The 21,528-nt window shown below is 43.7% G+C and overlaps 1 protein-coding gene across 1 annotated transcript in view; it reads left to right on the plus strand.

The window, feature by feature from the left end:
• Positions 1–20,006, plus strand: part of castor1 (cytosolic arginine sensor for mTORC1 subunit 1) — a 45,983-nt gene extending 25,977 nt beyond the window's left edge. Inside the window, exons 5-9 of the mRNA XM_079516783.1 lie at positions 2,637–2,760; positions 7,386–7,505; positions 8,312–8,394; positions 11,746–11,840; positions 17,473–20,006. Of these exons, the coding sequence (XP_079372909.1) occupies positions 2,637–2,760; positions 7,386–7,505; positions 8,312–8,394; positions 11,746–11,840; positions 17,473–17,544 (494 nt within the window). The 3' untranslated portion in view covers positions 17,545–20,006. The remainder of the gene's footprint in view (positions 1–2,636; positions 2,761–7,385; positions 7,506–8,311; positions 8,395–11,745; positions 11,841–17,472) is intronic.
• Positions 20,007–21,528: the final 1,522 nt, after the last annotated feature.

A 21,528-nucleotide genomic window follows, 5' to 3' on the forward strand; every position in this document is an offset into this window, starting at 1 on the left:
GTAGAGTTCTCATCAAGCCTGAACATCAAAGCCCGGCCCTACCCTAAGTGGGTCGGCCCGACCCTAACAATTACCATAGTGTTGGACCCGAAAACCCGAAAAAGTGCAATATGATGAGCCTGCACAACCAAGTTTTTCACCCACCTTACTTGTAATGTGATGTGACAATAAAGATTGATTCTGATTCTGAAACAGAATTATTTTAATTATAATAAAATTCGTAAAAAAATAAAATAAAAATAAAAGGGAGCCCGACTAATTAGCATATTTTTTGGGCCTGGCTTGGCCCGAAAATGTCGGGTCGGGTCGTGTCTGGTTCGGGCAGAAAATGAGAACTCTAACCCCTGGTATAGTGGAGAGTCACAAGTTGGGTGGGGTGGGGGTGGGGGTGGGGAGGGGGGTGTGATCTGTTTGTTTATGACCAAGAGGAACCCGTTCACAACAACACCACCTGGCGTGTTCCATTTGGGGGAAAGGGATCGGATGATGTTTTTTTGCCTTAAGCAAACATTTTATGTGGGCTGGGGTATCTGTGTGTGCGTTGGCAGGCAGACCATGTAGGTAATGATGCTAGGTGACGTTGCGAGTTTGAGTGAGTGAGTGCCTTTCAGCGGAAATTGCATTTTTATTTTATGTTTTGCCGTCGGAAGGTACACGGTACATGTTGCCAGTGGGGACGATGAGTACAGTATAGTACACAGAGTGATGCTAAATGGTTGGGACTGTCTGGATGGGCCATTAATTGTTGTAAATTCAACCATTTGTGTTTCTCGTCTGGAATCCGCATAAAGCATTGACTACATGAATGTCAATGTGGAAACAACGAGAAAATGTTAAAGGTGGTTTAACCCATTCTGACCTGAGATCAGATTCTAAAAATGTCTTCTACATCCTGACAGTTTTCTGTCAGTCGTTCTTCGATGTTTCAAAAACAGCAGACCTACAAGCTCATAGCGCGCCACCGAGTGGTGCGCTATGAGCTTGTAGATCTGCTATTTTTCAATAGCTAAAGCATAACATAATGCTAACACCAAAAGGGGTTCCCGCCCAAAATGGCTTAAGGCAGTGGTTCCCAAAGTGGGGTCCGGGGACCTCCAGGGGTACCTGAGGGAGTTCCAGGGGGGACCCAGCTAAATGATCATTTGTAACCAAATGGTCCCTTATGGGTCTGTAACTCAGAGAGTGTACAAATGGAACCAAATATTTGGTTCCATTTGTACACTCTCTGAGTTAAATTAACAGTGATTTTACAATATAAATTGGGGTCCCAGAGATAGAAATGCCATTAAAGCGGGGGTCCGTAGCATAATGCACCGAGTGCCGCGCTATGAGCTTGTAGGTCTGCTATTTTTTGAAATATCGTGAAAATGTGGCCCAAATGTTTGAATATATTCTTTCAGAGCGAACGTTTTTAACTCAAATCTTTGCTTCTGGGGGGGAGTTCCTGGAACAACATATTTTCAGATGGGGGTCGGTGGTCAGTTACATATATTGGGGGTCCTTGACATGAAAATGTTTGAGAACCACTGATATAGAAAACATAGGGTTTTTCAGAAAACTGTCATGATTTAGCCCATTTTTGGCGGGAACCCCTTTTGGTGTTAGCATTATGTTATACAATTTACAATTTAGGCATTTAGCAGACGCTCTTAATCCAGAGCGACTTACAATAAGCAAGAACAAAAAGCATGGGAATACATCACATATGTAAAAATGCATTTATCGCGAAACATGCGTAAGCTAAGAACGTGACTAGAACATATCTATATAATGACACTATACATATAAACTATAACTAGAACATATCTATATAATGACACTATACATATAAACTACACATATATGCTATACTATGCTGTACATATATACTATGAAGTGCTATGACTACATACAATGCACTTATTGTGCTGTCTACATGACATGCTATAAGTCTGTTTCAAATGCTATATAAGTCTAAGAAGTGCTGTCTAAGGGGGGTAGGGTAAGTGCTATGGGCCATGATGGAGTCTGAAAAGGTGGGTTTTCAGACTACGGCGGAAGATCGGGAGTGATGCTGCAGTTCTGATTGCAACGGGAAGTGCATTCCACAGTTTTGGGGCCAGAAGGGAGAAGAGTTTGGGACGTGTGGAGCGTTGTCCCGGCGTTTTTAGTGAGGGTACTTCCAGCTTCCCTGCGTTGGCTGATCTGAGTGCGCGGGAGGGTTTGTAGGGTTCAATCATGCTGGCAAGATATGGGGGAGCCATACCTTTGGTTGCTTTAAATGCCAACATCAGAGTTTTGTATTCTGTGCGGGCAGCGACCGGGAGCCAGTGCAGGGAGCGGAGCAGGGGGGAGACATGTGAGAATTTTGGCTGGTTGAAGACCAGCTTTAGCTATTGAAAAATAGCAGATCTACAAGCTCATAGCGCGCCACCGAGTGGCGCGCTACGAGCTTGTAGGTCTGCTATTTTTGAAAAATCGAAGAACCACTGACATAGAAACATAGCTTTTTCAGAAAACTGTCAGGATGTAGAAGACATTTTTAGAATCTGATCTCAGGTCAACATGGGTTAACATAATATATACAGTATTATATATTACAGTATTTATACTTTTTACACCCTTACATCACTTTTAAAATGTTCTACCTGAACTAGCTCTCCAGCCTACGGTCCACCCGGTGCTGATACCACTGAACCAGTTCTGCGTCATGTCTCTGGACCCAGACACTCTGCCAGCTATCGCCACCACCCTCATCGACGTGCTCTTCTACTCCAACAGGTGAGTTTACACCCAGTGGTGGAAAGTAACTAAGTACTTTTACTTAAGTACTGTTACTACTGTACTTAACCCATTCTGGGCGGGAACCCCTTTTGGTGACACAACATTGTGTTGTGTGAGGGGGAGGGGCGCATTCGACTGCGCCCCTCCCCCTCATACAACACAATGTTGTGTCAAACCATGTGACCGCCATTGGAAATACATTGGGCGACCATGAGAATTGCATTAAAGGTGTGAGCTCAGCCTAAGGCTGAGCTCACACCTTTCATGCAATTCTGGTGCTCGTTGGATGCTTGTGTCATGGCCGCCCAGCGGCCCAATGCATTTCCAATGGAGGTCACATGGTTTGACCCAACATTGTGTTGTGTGAGGGGGAGGGGCGCAGTTGTGTGCCCCTCCCCCTCACACAACACAATGTTGGGTCAAACCATGTGACTCCCATTGGTAATACATTGGGCGGCCATGACACAACACAACATGCATCCAACGAGCATCCAACGAGCAGAGAATTGCATGAAAGGTGTGAGCTCAGCCTTAGGCTGAGCTCACACCTTTCATGCAATTCTGTGCGGGCAGCGACCGGGAGCCAACACAATGTTGGGTCAAACATTCAACACACAGCCGAAAGCCATACAACCATATATCTATGCATACAACAGCTTGTAGGCGCAACATCCACCCAACGTCCACCCAACACAGAGGGTGGGGTTAACCACCAACCAATAGGAGAGAAGGGCTGTTTTGTATCCCAATGGGCGGAGTTTAGTTGTAGTCTCCTGAGCCCCGCAGAAAAGTCCGACGGGAGAGTGACAGAGCTTTTGAGAAATGATGATGTCACCGCTTATTAGCACATATCATTTTTACTATAATTAGGTGAGAAATGCAGCTTGTGCCTGCATGGAAACTACACAGATATCTATCCAAGTGTTCATGTTTATATATCACTGTTAACAACTTTAAAACGTATTATGTTGCATCAACTGCAGTGAGCAAAGGCTCGATCTGCTCTGCTGCATCCAATAATAAATATATCAGCCTACTAGTCCAGTGCGGACTATTTCATTTGCATTGGTGCCGAGTGGGAAGCACAACCGATTGTTTTAATTCAAAGTGGTATATATTCTGTGAAATGTTTATCGTCATTCCGTGTATCTACAAGCTCCAAGTGTTGAGTCCACATGCAGCGCGTTCCAAGCAGAGGTCCTAGGTAAAACACTGCCAGTCCTCAGCGCAATGGCCCGTTGCGCAAAAAAGTTGAGATTTTACTTGTGTGATATTCAGATAATCTTCAACCGATTGTTATAATTCGAAGTGGTATATATTCTGTGAAGTTTATATTTTCATTGGGTGTACAAGTCATGTTTTTAATATGCCTTTATCAAATGATATAGAGAGATGGTATAGTGCCCAAGTCCTGTTAGCCATGCAGCCTATATGATCTGTGGTGCAGGCCTATACACTCTCTCAATTAGGGATTTTCCCAGAGGTTAATTTCACTGATGTGTACAACCTTTATTCAAATAGTTTAATTTGTATTGGAGTGCGAAGCTTGAACAATAGGTTCATTGCGGACCGCTACGGATAAACTGTGGATATTAACCTACCAATAAGGACCCAGGCCAAATGCCATTGCGCAGTAGCTTACACCAACAAGTCTATGCGTGGTGTGTGCATAGCCGCATGTGAAACTATATCGTGCTGTATTTTGCTCTCCATTTCATGGTCATGGTCATGCGAGGAGAGAGAGAGAGAGAGAGAGAGAGAGGGTGCAGAGAGAGAGAGGTGTGAATGGAATCGCATCGTGCGTATATGGCACATCTCTCTCATGTTTAGGTAATTAAGGGCGCACCATTGAATGCATGTCACTGTGCCTACATGCTGACAATGTGCGCGCGTGAACTTGTATTAGCCAGCCTACACATTATAACGTGACATTTATTATACAGCTCGAAAATATAGCCACTCTACAAGCTCACAACTTGTTACTTCTATAGGTCTGACTCTGCTATTAATTTATGTGCAGGACTTGCCAAGTCGCCAGAGCAATGGTAAAGTGTCTATCATTTTTAAATTGAGAAAAGTCGAGAGTCGGGATTTGGAGATTTACGCACATAGTGTGACATGCTGACAGACAATGAAAGAAACATGTTCCACTTCCACTCACAATTTAGGTGGCTTTTAAAATGCGGTACTTATTCCTTCATTAAAAAATATGATTGGCACCTCATAAGTGTAAATATAAAAGCAAGTATAAGCCTACAATTGAAACCTGCTACTGCAGTGATTTTATCCTGTGTTCAATGCGTTTCTGCGTTTGGGTGTGGACATGATGATGATGATGAAATGACGCACGGCTGTCTCCAGTCATTTCAACAATCAGTACCAGATTTAAAGGCACTGATTCTGTGTGTTGGCTTGTTCAGAAGAGGATGACGTCTTTCGAAGAAAGTTTGATTCATTTAGCAAGCCAGTGCCCCATTCTGTATGTAAAAAGCCATCCGTTTTATTATGACAGTGTACAACTCCACATATCGCCGTATTGGTCACCAAAAACTACACGCAGATAAACGTGGGTCTGTTGTTTTCCGCATTCCGCTCTAGCGCACCGCCCACTTCCCGCAAAACCTTGTGGGAAATGGATGCATCTAGGGAGGGACGGCCATGACACTACCCAACGAGCATCCAACGAGCAGAGAATTGCATGAAAGGTGTGAGCTCAGCCTTAGGCCTCACTCAGACCTTTACTGCATTGCTGTATGCTTGTTGGATGAATGTTGTGTAGTGTCATGGCCGCCCCAATGCATTTCCAATGGAAGTCACATGGTTTGTAGTCCACATTTTGGACTACAAGCTGTTGTATGGCTTTCGGCTGTGTTTCGACTGCGCTCCTCCCCCTCATACAACACAAATGTTGTGTCAAACCATGTGACTCCCATTGGAAATGCATTGGGGCGGCCATGACACTACACAACATTCATCCAACAAGCATACAGCAATGCAGTAAAGGTCTGAGTGAGGCCTTAGCATTATGTTATGCTTTAGCTATTGAAAAATAGCAGATCTACAAGCTCGTAGCGCGCCACTGAGTGGCGCGCTACGAGCTTGTAGGTCTGCTATTTTTGAAAAATCGAAGAACGACTGACATAGAAACATAGCTTTTTCAGAAAACTGTCAGGATGTAGAAGACATTTTTAGAATCTGATTTAGAATCTGGAAATTAGTATTTCCAATTTCCAGTACTTTTACTTCTACTCCACTAAATCTCGGAGACCAAAATCTGTACTTTTACTTCACTACAATTATTTGAAAACTTTAGTTACTTTTGATTAGAAAACATACATTAACTAACCACTTCAACCCTATACATTTCGGCCATTTGAAAATAGCTGATCTACAAGATCACAATGCGTCGCAGAGAGCTTGTAGATTTTCTACACATTTTGAACTTGTGAAATGGGACATTCTGCAATATGAATACTTTTACTTTTAGTACTTAAAGTACATTTCGATGCCGATACTTTTGTACTTTTACTCTCAAGTACATTTTCAATTCCGTACTTTTACTTTTACTCTAAATTGCAGTATCGGTACTTTTACTTAAGTAAAACAATACTTTTTCCACCACTGATTTTCCCACTTAATTGTTTTGCAGTTGCGATACTTACTTTCTCCACAAGGTGGCAGCATTTAGTAAATACTCTTGGCAAGTGACCTGTCATCTTTATGCAATTACCCCTTCGCTAAATCCCTAACACACACACACGCACATATTAACTGTATATGATTTTGGGTGTGCCAGTACAGTACAGTAGAGGGTACAGTAGAGGGACCCCCACACGGTAACTCTGTCATTTCTCAACCGTTACGGACATGGGGCGGCTCGCCGGAATTGGCCTGGCCCCCTGGGCGCGTTCCTGGGGGTCTGGATGTTCCGGGGAACCCCACACGGAGTTGCACCACTCACTTCACACAGGTGTGATTTTTCTTTTGTCACTCTGTAGCCGTTCCCGCATAACTTCTGGGTATGATGATGATGTTACCCTGATACATCCTCTATACTAGCTCTGTAACTAATATGATGATGATGTTACCCTGATACATCCTCTATACTAGCTCTGTAACTAATATGATGATGATGTTACCCTGATACATCCTCTATCATAACTTCTGGGTATGATGATGATGTTACCCTGATACATCCTCTATACTAGTATGATGCTTGTGGGTATGATGATGATGTTACCCTGATACATCCTCTATACTAGCTCTGGGTATGATGATGATGTTACCCTGATACATCCTCTATACTAGGGTATCCTCTATACTGGGTATGATGATGATGTTACCCTGATACATCCTCTATACTAGCTCTGTAACTAATGTACAAATGGAATGCGGTTCCATTTGTGCACAACAAGGAATGTTGCTCAATTTATTTTGTAGCCTCTCAGAGTGACGAGGGTAACTTGAAATTAAAATGTTAAATGTTTGAGAAGAACTATAATAATGTAGAACGGTTGTTTCCACTTTGTTTCCTCTCTCTCTCTCTCGCTCTCTCTCTCTCTCTCTCTCTCTCTCTCTCTCTCTCTCTCTCGCTCTCGCTCTCTCTCTCTCTGCCCTCCCAGTCCCAAGGAAGGCGCCTCGTCCGCCCCCAGCCCCCCAGAACTCGACCGCGTCAAGTTCTTCTCCTTCTCGCTTATTGACGGCTACATCTCGCTGGTGATGGACACGGAGGCTCAGAGGCAGTAAGGATCTGAACCCATTCTGGGCGGGAACTCCTGTTGGTGTTTTAGGCATTATGTTATGCTTTAGCTGTTGGAAAAATAGCAGATCTCTGCTAGTCATTTTTGTTGGCGTGTAAAACAATCAGTTAACACTTTAATTGCCCGGGGTTATTTAATCCATTACATTATAGCGCCCATTCGATTTATAAACACGGACCCCTTTTCCGGACGGACCGGATGTTGTTGTGAATGTGTGTGTAGCAGCTAACAATAGCCACACCACTCTAGAGTTGATCGACAACAACGGGAGGTAAGAATAAATCTATCGCGACTAGCGACTGGACCGCGGAGCGCCGTCTAACACAGGATATTTTTTCATAATTGGACGGGATGATTTAGATCGCGAGTTATGAACGTTTTAAGATTTTCGTTTTCATCAGCTAAACAGGGGAGGGAGTTTTTCGATGACGTCTCACTCTTGCCCGTCACCGAGGATTGCCCAACAGGCGCTCCCAGGTTGTGGAGCCATGCGATCCGTTCTCATATCAATAAACTTCGTCTTTTGGACAATAGTTCGTCCTGGGCGTCGGGCGTTACTAATAGAAAGGACAAAGAACTTCGTCCTGGGCGATGGGAGTGTTAACAAGGCCTGGCTCATCCTCTCAATTACGTTTTTATTTATTTTTGTTCTCCTGTACTGTACTGTACTGTACTGTACTGTACTGTACTGTACTGTACTGTACTGTACTGTACTGTACTGTACTGTGACTTGTTGTTTCCTCTCGGTGTAAATCAGTGTTTTGTTATTTTCTCTCTGCATGTTCCAGGTTTCCTGCTGACCTTTTGTTCACCAGCTCGTCTGGGGAGCTTTGGAGAATGGTGCGCATCGGGGGTCAGCCTCTAGGCTTCGGTAAGCTACGCAGTGAAAATCATTTAGTGTGCATGCAGCGGGTGCAGTACTTAGTTTAGACAGTTTTTGGTTTAGATCAGATTCTAAACATGTCTTCTACATCCTGACAGTTTTCTGAAAAAGCTATGTTTCTATGTCAGTCGTTCTTTGATTTTTCAAAAATAGCAGATCTACAAGCTCATAGCGCGCCACTCGGTGGCGCGCTATGAGCTTGTAGATCTGCTATTTTTCAATAGCTAAAGCATAACATAATGCTAACACCAAAAGGGGTTCCCGCCCAGAATGGGTTAAACCAGTCATTAGTCCTACAACTACAACCTATCTCAAACCCTCACCCTAAACCTCACCTCCCACGGGGCAGCACACCTAAACCTACCCTTAACCCATGTCTAACCAATGACTAGTCTAAACTAAGTATGCACCCGCATGCAGCATCCGTGCGTGCATTGTGTAAATGGTAAATTTATCCAAGGCGCTTTCCATAGATTGTGCATTACATTCACCCATTCACACACGCATTCACACACTGATGGCGGCGGAAACCATGCAAGGCACCAACCAGCACATCAGGAGCAATTAGGGGTTCAGTGTCTTGCTCAAGGACACTTCGACGCTGACTCTGGGGGAGCCCGGGTTCGAACTGGCAACCTTGCGGTTGCCATCCAGCCACTCACCACCCCTATTTGTGTATCTACATGCCCATTACGTAGACTGTAAAAGATACCATATCATTTTTAAAAAACATCACTTTGAATATTGCTAGGAATGGTAACCATATTAGAGTTCTCAACGGGCCTGAAAATTAGCTGGGCCCTACTGGGCCGGCCCAAGGCTTTTTTTTTTTGCATTCCCCATTTTTACTTTTCCTTGGAATTTCATAAATGTGATGCTTGTTTATCATCTTAACACTAATTAAGCTAATAAGTCTTTAGAATCAAAACCACGGGGTGCCTATGACGTCTATAGGCGTCTTTAGGTCCTTTTTTATTATCAATTCAAACCATATAAAATTTATTTTTTTGGCCTTAGTTTCCTTCTTCAGCGATCCTAGACTGGTTTCGTTCCGTTCACTTCCTTGTTAACGGGCCGACAAAACTCAACAAAAGTTGCTCATAACTCTGAATCTACGGCGCTCTCCATGGTTTTGATCATAACGCCGATGCTCTGTGGTCATTTCTGACTTCAGCACGCACCTCGTTTGGAATATTGACGCTTCTACAGAGACATAAGACGAGGTAGCGTTGAGGTACTGAGGGAACATCATGAACAGAGACATAAGACGAGGTAGCGTTGAGGTACTGAGGGAACATCATGAACAGAGACATAAGACGAGGTAGCGTTGAGGTACTGAGGGAACATCATGAACAGAGACATAAGACGAGGTAGCGTTGAGGTACTGAGGGAACATCATGAACAGAGACATAAGACGAGGTAGCGTTGAGGTACTGAGGGAACATCATGAACAGAGACATAAGACGAGGTAGCGTTGAGGTACTGAGGGAACATCATGAACAGAGACATAAGACGAGGTAGCGTTGAGGTACTGAGGGAACATCATGAACAGAGACATACGACGAGGTAGCGTTGAGGTACTGAGGGAACATCATGAACAGAGACATACGACGAGGTAGCGTTGAGGTACTGAGGGAACATCATGAACAGAGACATACGACGAGGTAGCGTTGAGGTACTGAGGGAACATCATGAACAGAGACATACGACGAGGTAGCGTTGAGGTACTGAGGGAACATCATGAACAGAGACATAAGACGAGGTAGCGTTGAGGTACTGAGGGAACATCATGAACAGAGACATAAGACGAGGTAGCGTTGAGGTACTGAGGGAACATCATGAACAGAGACATACGACGAGGTAGCGTTGAGGTACTGAGGGAACATCATGAACAGAGACATAAGACGAGGTAGCGTTGAGGTACTGAGGGAACATCATGAACAGAGACATACGACGAGGTAGCGTTGAGGTACTGAGGGAACATCATGAACAGAGACATAAGACGAGGTAGCGTTGAGGTACTGAGGGAACATCATGAACAGAGACATAAGACGAGGTAGCGTTGAGGTACTGAGGGAACATCATGAACAGAGACATAAGACGAGGTAGCGTTGAGGTACTGAGGGAACATCATGAACAGAGACATAAGACGAGGTAGCGTTGAGGTACTGAGGGAACATCATGAACAGAGACATACGACGAGGTAGCGTTGAGGTACTGAGGGAACATCATGAACAGAGACATAAGACGAGGTAGCGTTGAGGTACTGAGGGAACATCATGAACAGAGACATAAGACGAGGTAGCGTTGAGGTACTGAGGGAACATCATGAACAGAGACATACGACGAGGTAGCGTTGAGGTACTGAGGGAACATCATGAACGGAGACATACGACGAGGTAGCGTTGAGGTACTGAGGGAACATCATGAACAGAGACATAAGACGAGGTAGCGTTGAGGTACTGAGGGAACATCATGAACAGAGACATACGACGAGGTAGCGTTGAGGTACTGAGGGAACATCATGAACAGAGACATACGACGAGGTAGCGTTGAGGTACTGAGGGAACATCATGCCTCCCATGTTTTGGGGGGTAATGGAAGGCGGCGGAGGGCTTTTCAGAGTAAAATCTGCCTCATATGCGTGGCACTCTAGCGCCTTTTATTATGAAAAATTCCCCGGCAAAAAGAAGTCGAGATCAGGGAAGAACAGTTTTCTACCTCTGCTCTGCTTTGCTCTGCTTTGGGGCAGGATTACAATTTACAATTTAGGCATTTAGCAGACGCTCTTAATCCAGAGCGATTTACATTAAGCAATAACAAAAGCATGGCATACATCACATATATAAAAAGTAGTTATCATGAATCATGCGTAAACTAAGAACGTAACAGTGGAGTATCTATGTAAACTATACATACTATACTATATACTATATTATACATGTGTACTATAAAGTGCTATGACTACATACAATGCAATTCTAGTGCTGTCTACATAACATGCTATAAGTCTGTTTAAAATACTATCTAAGTCTACATAATGTGCTATCTAAGGGGCTAGGCTAGGACATGTGCTACGGGCCATGGTGGAGTCTGAAGAGGTGGGTTTTCAGACTACGGCGGAAGATTGGGAGTGAGGCTGCAGTTCTGACTGTGATGGGAAGTGCATTCCATAGTTTTGGAGCCAGAAGGGAGAAGAGTTCTACCTCTGCTCTGCTTTGGGGCAGGATTCTACCTCAGGATATAACCTCATGATCAACTCTGTAGCAGAAGTGATAACGGTGCATTTTTTTAATAGTTCCATTGCATTCCTGTGTCTTTTCCCCTTCCTTTCCCCAGACGAGTGCGGCATCGTTGCCCAGATATCTCAGCCTCTAGCCGAGAGCGACATCTCTGCCTATTACATCAGCACCTTCAGCTTCGACCATGCACTGGTGAGTCTCCCTCCCTGGCCAACAGAGGGCACTGTTGACCACTGATGGCATATATAGGGTGGAACGTCTGGCACAGCAATCTTGTGGTGTCTTCATAATTAACCCATTTTGTGCGGGAACCCCTTTTGGTGTTTTAAGCATTATGTTATACTTTAGCTATTGAAAAATAGCAGACCTACAAGCTCGTAGCGCGGCACTCGGTGCCGCGCTACGAGCTTGTAGGTCTGCTATTTTTGAGAAATCCTGAAAATGTGCCTCAAACCACTGATATAGTAACATGAGTTTTTTCAGAAAAAAGGACATTTTAAAAAAAACATTTTTCTTTAAATTTCGACGTCAGGCCTAAATGGGTTAAACCCATTTAGAGGAGGTCGATTCTACAAAGGTCTTCTAAATCCTGACGGTGTTGTGAAAAAAAAACCATATTTCTATGTCGTTCTCAAACATTTTCATGTCAAGGACCCCCAAAAATATATATAATTGGCCGCCGACCCCATATTCAAAGATTTGCGACACATTTTCACAATTTTTCAAAAATAGCAGATCTAAAAGCTCGTAGCGCGCCACTCGGTGCCGCCCTATGAGCTTGTAGATCTGATATTTTTCAATAGATAAAGTATAACATAATGCTTAAAACACCAAGAGGGGTTCCCGTCCAGCATGGTTTAAATACATTAAAGATGGAGTGCCATGATTGTTTTCCACCCTAAAACATGATCACCAGGTCTCAAAAAAACAAATCAAAAAAAGTGTACAGTATTTGTTAAAATGTTGTTTTTTGTGTGTGCACGCCCACCAGTTCATTAAGTATGCCTGGTTTGCCTGGTGGGTGGTGATGGGTGTTGTTGTATGATAAAGGGGGCTGATAGTGTGATGTCACTATATTACTGTTTCTTTCATTGGCCCGTTTGACTGTCAAGGGTTCAGCCTCCAGGAAGAAACCCTAAATACAAAGGGAAGACATCATAGAGCACCGAAGTCCTGACGTAACTCGCTCATCCCTTCGATTCCCCTGGTTCGCGGAAGTAATTTCTCTATGGAGAATAACATGGGGTGATCTTAATATCGTCTACTATAAGCGTTGTGGTCCAAAAATAAACAAGCTGTCTCTGCGTTGTCGGGGAGGTGTCTCTGTATCGTTTGCGACAGTCAGTCAGTCATATATGATACAGTCTGTTTCTAGCGAAAATGTAACATTCAGTAACAATAGCGTTTTCTCTCAGTCAGTTGATTCTTCATATCCATATGAGTGAAGCGGCCAGGGTGACGTGATTTTTCAAACACTGTTCTTATATGAGGCGATCTAAAATCCCCCCTATGGGGATTACAATACAAATAAAAAGTACACGAACCTGTGGATTTGCGCCCTCTACCGATATTGACGTCAGACTTCGGTGCTCTATTGCACATCACAACCACACCAAGGGGTCTAATGAAGTACTGTCACCTCATAAACACGTGGAAAAATGATCACGGCACTCCATCTTTAAAGTGCTCATGAACCTAGGTTAACTCCATCTTTAAAGTGCTCATGAACCTAGGTTAACCTTCAGGCAGTTGCTGAGTCACACATGTGAGGAGCTAAGTATACCCATAGTGATGACCTCACACACTATATTTGGCTCATGCAGGAGTTTCCTGTGAGAGGCCTAGAAGAACACGCAATCGCGTCAAACGGCGTTGGCGAGTTGCTTCAGGCGTTACTAAGGCATTGGTGTAAATCATTGTAATTCCTAGGTGTGACTGACACGGTTATATGACTGTGAAGGACATTGATGGTGAATCGGTTGACTGTGAATGACATTGATGGTGACTCGGTTGATATGACTGTGAATGACATTGATGGTGAATCGGTTGATATGACTGTGAATGACATTGATGGTGAATCGGTTGACTGTGAATGACATTGATGGTGAATCGGTTGACTGTGAATGACATTGATGGTGAATCGGTTGACTGTGAATGACATTGATGGTGAATCGGTTGACTGTGAATGACATTGATGGTGAATCGGTTGACTGTGAATGACATTGATGGTGAATCGGTTGACTGTGAATGACATTGATGGTGAATCGGTTGACTGTGAATGACATTGATGGTGAATCGGTTGACTGTGAATGACATTGATGGTGAATCGGTTGACTGTGAATGACATTGATGGTGAATCGGTTGACTGAATGACATTGATGGTGAATCGGTTGACTGTGAATGACATTGATGGTGAATCGGTTGACTGTGAATGACATTGATGGTGAATCGGTTGACTGTGAATGACATTGATGGTGAATCGGTTGACTGTGAATGACATTGATGGTGAATCGGTTGACTGTGAATGACATTGATGGTGAATCGGTTGACTGTGAATGACATTGATGGTGAATCGGTTGATATGACTGTGAATGACATTGATGGTGAATCGGTTGACTGTGAATGACATTGATGGTGAATCGGTTGACTGTGAATGACATTGATGGTGAATCGGTTGACTGTGAATGACATTGATGGTGAATCGGTTGACTGTGAATGACATTGATGGTGAATCGGTTGACTGAATGACATTGATGGTGAATCGGTTGACTGTGAATGACATTGATGGTGAATCGGTTGACTGAATGACATTGATGGTGAATCGGTTGACTGTGAATGACATTGATGGTGAATCGGTTGCAGATGGAACAGAATTCCCTAGAATTCATAACGAGGCAAAGGAAGAAGAAGTTTCTTTATAGTCCTCCTAAAAGCATTTCACAGAAAGTCTTATTCCTAAACCCTCTAAAAAAAATAAAAGGCTTCGCAAGTTTTATTTACACTTCCTGATTATTGGTTTGAATGCTTTATCCCATTTTGGGCGGGAACCCCTTTTGGTGTTTTAAGCGTTACGTTATACTTTAGCTTTTGAAAAATAGCAGATCTACAAGCTCGTAGCAAACGGGTTGAGAATCACTGCTAGAGCCGTAAAAATCTTCTCGTATGGGGGTCCCTGCCTGGTGTATCTCTTCAAATGGGGGTCCGCAGGGCTAATGAGTGTCAATTTGTGTGAGTTGAGAGTTTACACTTTTCACTTTCTCGGATAGAGAAGGAACGGAACTAATTCATTCATTCTGTAAACATAATTGGAGGTGGTAATAAAACTCTGGAAGACATTTGGTATATTCACGACAAGTATATTTGAGCACATTAACCCATTCTGGGCGGGAACCCCTATTGGTGTTTTAAGCATCATTTGAAAAATAGCAGATCTACAAGCTTGTAGATCTGCTATTTTTGAAAAATCGTGAAAATGTGTTGCAAATCCTTAAATATATATTCTTGCAGACGTTTTTAACTCAAATCTTTGCTTCTCGGAGGTCCCTGGAACAACATATTTTCAGAGGGGGTCGGCGGCCAAATACATGTAATTTTGCGGGTCCTGGGCATGAAAAACTTGAGAACCACTGACATAGAAACATCAGAAAACTGTCATGATTTAGAAGGCATTTGTAGAATCGTCCTCGGGTCTAAATGGGTAAATATTCGTCATGAAAGGATACCAGAGAAGAGAACGACTACTGTGAATAGGGAAGGAAGCTACTGACAGGCCTGCGTTTCTAGTAACTGAGTCAGATCTGTGTTGTCGTTCTACAGAGATTTCCATTTCAGGAGACATTTCCTGGGAGCTGTGGTTTTGTCATCGGTTCTGATTGGGTGTAGCAGACTGTATTCCAAATGACAATAGCGATTGCACATGCAATCATGTAATCACATGGAATGAGTTGTTTAGTTAAAGCTAAATTGTGTCATACTTTGCTATTATGGGCGCTGCTGGTCACCATTGTATGACAGACTTTGAATTAGGTAGGTGTAAGCTCCCCCTAAAGGCCTCAATATACTGTATTTGTGCAATAATTTATTTCCCAAACTGCACATAACTCGGGCATATGTCTTGCATGGCGAGTGACGACACGTTGTAAGAGTGTGTGTGTGCGTGCTCACAGATTGTGGGAAATTATTGTAAATGTTGGACATCTTTCACCAGGTTGAAAGTGGTAGTAAGATGTCAGCAGCGCGTGATTATGAATCCCACCAACGTTCTAGGGTAGACCCGCCTCACCATGTGTCTGATTGGCTCCCGGGAAGGCATCGTTTTACTGAGGTTAGGCCGTTCGGGTTAGGTTTAGGGGGGTGCATACTTAGTTTAGACTAGTCATTGGTTAGACATGGGTTAAGGTTAGGTTTAGGTGTGCTGCCCTGTGGGGGGTTAGGTTTAGGGTGAGGGTTTGAGATAGGTTGTAGTTGTAGGAGTAATGAAAAAACGAGAACTGTCAATCACAACGACTACTGGCCAATCACAGCAGGGCTTTCCTAGAACTGCGGTGGGATAAATAATAACGCGTCAGCAGCCTGTGTTGAGCGTCCACTATGCTGTGGTAGTAAAGTGGTAGTAAGAGGTCAGCAGCCTGTGTTGAGCGTCCTCTATGCTGTGCTAGTAAAGTGGTAGTAAGAGGTCAGCAGCCTGTGTTGAGCGTCCTCTATGCTGTGGTACTACTGTAGTAAAGTGGTAGTAAGAGGTCAGCAGCCTGTGTTGAGCGTCCTCTATGCTGTGGTACTAGTAAAGTGGTAGTAAGACGTCAGCAGCCTGTGTTGAGCGTCCTCTATGCTGTGGTACTAGTAAAGTGGTAGTAAGAGGTCAGCAGCCTGTGTTGAGCGTCCACTATGCTGTGGTACTACTGTAGTAAAGTGGTAGTAAGATGTCAGCAGCCTGTGTTGAGCGTCCACTATGCTGTGGTGCTAGTAAAGTGGTAGTAAGAGGTCAGCAGCCTGTGTTGAGCGTCCACTATGCTGTGGTGCTAGTAAAGTGGTAGTAAGAGGTCAGCAGCCTGTGTTGAGCGTCCTCTATGCTGTGGTACTACTGTAGTAAAGTGGTAGGAAGAGGTCAGCAGCCTGTGTTGAGCGTCCACTATGCTGTGGTACTAGTAAAGTGGTAGGAAGAGGTCAGCAGCCTGTGTTGAGCGTCCACTATGCTGTGGTGCTAGTAAAGTGGTAGTAAGAGGTCAGCAGCCTGTGTTGAGCGTCCACTATGCTGTGGTACTACTGTAGTAAAGTGGTAGTAAGAGGTCAGCAGCCTGTGTTGAGCGTCCTCTATGCTGTGGTACTACTGTAGTAAAGTGGTAGTAAGAGGTCAGCAGCCTGTGTTGAGCGTCCACTATGCTGTGGTACTACTGTAGTAAAGTGGTAGTAAGAGGTCAGCAGCCTGTGTTGAGCGTCCTCTATGCTGTGGTACTACTGTAGTAAAGTGGTAGTAAGAGGTCAGCAGCCTGTGTTGAGCGTCCTCTATGCTGTGGTACTACTGTAGTAAAGTGGTAGTAAGAGGTCAGCAGCCTGTGTTGAGCGTCCTCTATGCTGTGGTGCTAGTAAAGTGGTAGTAAGAGGTCAGCAGCCTGTGTTGAGCGTCCTCTATGCTGTGGTACTAGTAAAGTGGTAGTAAGAGGTCAGCAGCCTGTGTTGAGCGTCCTCTATGCTGTGGTACTAGTGTAGTAAAGTGGTAGTAAGAGGTCAGCAGCCTGTGTTGAGCGTCCACTATGCTGTGGTCCTAGTAGTGACTCTCCCCTGTTCATTGTTCGTCTCATCCTGTTAACCCTCTGCTCTCCTCCAGGTCCCCGAGGAGGACATTGTCAGCGTGACGGCCGTCCTCCAGCAGCAGAGGAAGGAACCGGCCGCCAGTTGATTTCGCCGAAAAACTCAACAGATGTCGCCTCCCGCTCCATTCGAGTCGACCCCGCCCACCCACCCACCCACCGACAGACCAACGCTTTCTAGGAGCTTTTTGGGGTGGCAGGGCCACGCCGGAGGAGGAGGCTAATTTACTCTCACTCTTAGGTCGAATGACCCTTATCGACTGGTGTCGCTCGACATAAAATGACGCATTCTCAACTGAGCTCGACAAAGTTGAAAATACGTGGTGCTCGTCGAGCGACGCGCTGAAAGGGTTCTTGGAGGATGTATAAATTTGCCTTACCTCTGTGCCTAGACTGGCACTGCTCTGTGCCTAGACTGGCACTGCGATGCCGCAGCTATTAACCCTACTATGACCCCGTTGCCATGACTGCCAGGAGCACTTCTCTAAATGTGTGCGACACACGAGCGCACGTGTGCACGAGAAAGACCTCTTTGTCTTAAGGGCCTGTTGTACTTGGTTTGCACGGTGGTGTCGCACACTGGAAATAGCCGATATACCAGCTCACAAACGTGTCGCAAACGCGTTGTGAGCTGGTAGATCGGCCATTTCCTGCAGTCGACACACAGCCGCACAACTAATTAAAATCAGCCTTTACACGTTGGGGCTCGCCTTCATTTATAAACACAGCACAGACACACATGAATGCACAATTGGATCTAAATTGAGTGCACACATGCATATATTTACAAATATATGTGCGTACATTTGTATCTTCAGAATTTGCATATATGCAGTATTTTATTAGGGCTCTATTCACTCACTCCCAGAGAACACACAGACCTGAGAGCGACTGGGCTGAAGTTCTGTTGTACTTGTAAATGTTATGTCGAGTCTTCCAGTGTCGTTTATGTTGCCACGTAGCTGAAGGAGACGATGGTGTCATTGGTTGATTCCTTACTTGGGACCATCAGGTGTTTTTGGTTTAGTAGTTGTGAAGCACAAAGGTTGAAGACGGAAGCCTATAAATAGACCTAATGCAGTACCATGTTTGTTCATTTATATTGCAAAGACAAGTAGAAGTTCTCTTTTGATTTTCATTATCTTTTTTTTTAAGACGAGGCTCCCTAGTTTTGATTTGAAATGAATGTGCAGGTAATGTTATAAAAGAGACTACTATAGAACCTTCAGGTTTGGGTTGGATTTAGGGCTGGAGTGGCATTGGCGTTGAGGAGGGGCAACATGGACAACCCCTCCCAAAAATATCAGTGGTGCAATTCAACAGTGGAAGGATGCTTGTTTATATATATATATATTGTTTTTGCCAGACCCTAGGGAGTGCCTAAAAGTCAGTGTTGGTGACTGAATGACTGCATTGTTGGAACACACGTGTGTGACAAATATCCCGTGACTATATACTTAAACATATTCTAGATGGATGCCGAACATAGCCAAGCTCAAGCTTCTTTTCAGCATGTGACGCCATCGATGGATAAAGCATATATTACTCCCTCGTCTGCTGTCGTCGTTTTGCCGACAAATTCAAAGAAACGCAGACCGATGCAATCTGACGTTAACCCATTCAGGCCTGTCGTCTAAAATGTCTTTTTAAAATGTCTTGAAAAACCTCATGTTTCTGTATCAGTGGTTCTCAATATTTCGTGTCAAGGACCCCAAAAATTATATGTAATTGGCCGTCGACCCCCATCTGAAAATGTTGTTCCAGGGACCCCCCCCCCCCCCCCCCACCAGAAGCAAAGATTTGAGTTGAAGACTGAAACTCTAAAAGAATATATATTCAAAGATTTGAGGCACATTTTCACAAATTTTCAAAAATAGCAGACCTACAAGCAGACCTATAAGAGCTTGTAGATCTGATATGTTTCAATAGCTAAAGTATAACATAATGCTATAAACACCAAAAGGGGTTCCCGCCCCAAAATGGGTTAATTGAAATCCAACGGCCCATCAATTCACTGGACATGAAGCTTTTTGTAATGGACAAAACTGACACAAGATTTTGGAATGCGCTCATTTGCTTTGATTTAACTAACATCGGAGCTTCAACACATGCTCTGCGTTTTCGAAGCGGGAAATAACTTCATTAGTTCATAGTTGGCATTGTCCGGATAAATGCATTCACTTAAAAAAAAAAAAGTCATATTTTATTTCAAAAGAATGGCTCGACTTCCAGTTTCCCAGGCCTGCCACCAGAACAGAACTTAGATGGCATTAAGGGGTCATCGGAACGGGTCCAGGGGTCAGGCTGAACTTAGCCTAGTCTTATTTCTAATGGTCAACATTTCTTATTTTAAAATGTCCCCAAGGTCAAGAACACTCATGTCTTATAATTTGTTATTTGCACAACAAACTCAAGACTTTAGCCGTTAACATTTAGATGTGTTTTCTTAGGTACACTTACATTTTGTACATTTTGAAGTAAATCAAGTATTCTATTCTGTTGTCACACTTGTAATCGTGTGCCCTTCATTCAATAAAGTGTATTGAATTGACATCATTATTATTTTGCTTCATTGAAAACATCACCCCCGTATTAAAACAGGGTGGCTGTGGCTCAGGAGGCAGAGCAGGTCGTCCAATGATCCCTGGGTCGGCGGTTCGAATCGCAGCGCCTCCTCCTGTCTACATGTCAAAGTGTCCTTGGGCAAGACACTGAACCCCACCTTGCCTCCAATGAGTTGGTCGGTGTGAGATCAGCTCGCCACCATTGGTGTGGGAAGTGAGGACGCTGGTGTCGACTGTTCGCCGCTTCACCTCCCAATGTGTGAATGAATGAACCATTGTAAAGCGCTTTGAGCACTTGGAAAAGCGCTATAAAAATGCAATTCATTATTATTTATTAAAACATTGAAACGTGTGTTAGGGGTAGTAGTCCGGCAGTCGAGGTGGACGGGTGGGAAATTTGGTATATAATCTTTTTTTTATTGGCCTAAAATATTGTCTATATACATATATTCATGAATCCACTTGCTGACCGGCTGTCACTATTGGGCCATTTTTTATAGGGGTTTCTTGTGACCCTACCATTGAAATCCTATGGCAGGCAAGAATGTCAAACTTTCCTTATGCTTTAAGTAGCATGTGACATGTCAAACTAGGGGGTTTTCATGATTCTGAATCCATTAAAGTTAAAGTTTGACATTTTTGACATGTTTGCCTGCCATAGGATGTTAATGGTAGGATCACAAGAAACCCCTATAAAAAATAATTGCCCAATAGTGACAGCCGGTCAGCAAGTGGATTCATGAATATATGTATATAGACAATATTTTAGGCCAATAAAAAAGACTATATACCAAATTTCCCACTTCCCATTCTGGGCGGGAACCCCTTTTGGTGTTTTAAGCATTGTTATACACTGACACCACGGCGCGTAAACAGCGCCTCAAACTGTGACTCCGCCCACCACTGGGGGAAGTTGTGATTTGCGCTCGTTCACTGCAATGCAATTTGCGGCATTTTCAAATCCATGGCCTCCCTATGGGAGTGAGTGTGGAAATATAGTGGCCCTCTCCATCGTCAAAGTTGCCCACCCCTGATGTACAGTATGTTGCATAATACATGTGAATGGTCATCTCGAAGCGTCTTTCCTTCAGCTGATGCTGTACATACACGCTGCTGATCAGGTTTGATGTTGAATAAGCGAAAGGAAACACTGATATGACAAAACCACGCCTGAACTCAAACGTTGACACATAAATAAAAACACCCTTTGTCATATAAATGATGTCACAAGGATTTATTTTAGGAAAGTGTGTGTGTGTGTGTGTGTGTGTTGTGTGTGGCCACGTGTATGGGAGGAGGTCACTCCAAATATATATAGACCTGCGTTTATCATTTGCAATCTTTTGACAGAGCAACGTTCTATTGTCACCATGAGTTGTCAACCTAATGGATTTCTAAAGCAGAATGGTAAATGTATATATTTTTAATTATATATTAAATATACGAATATTATTATATTAATTATTCAAACTGACTGCAGTTTGAATTGATTACAGTATGTGTGATAAA

The sequence above is a fragment of the Electrona antarctica genome (assembly GCF_951216825.1).
Source record: "Electrona antarctica genome assembly, chromosome: 12".
In the NCBI taxonomy this organism is placed as follows: Eukaryota; Metazoa; Chordata; class Actinopteri; order Myctophiformes; family Myctophidae; genus Electrona; species Electrona antarctica.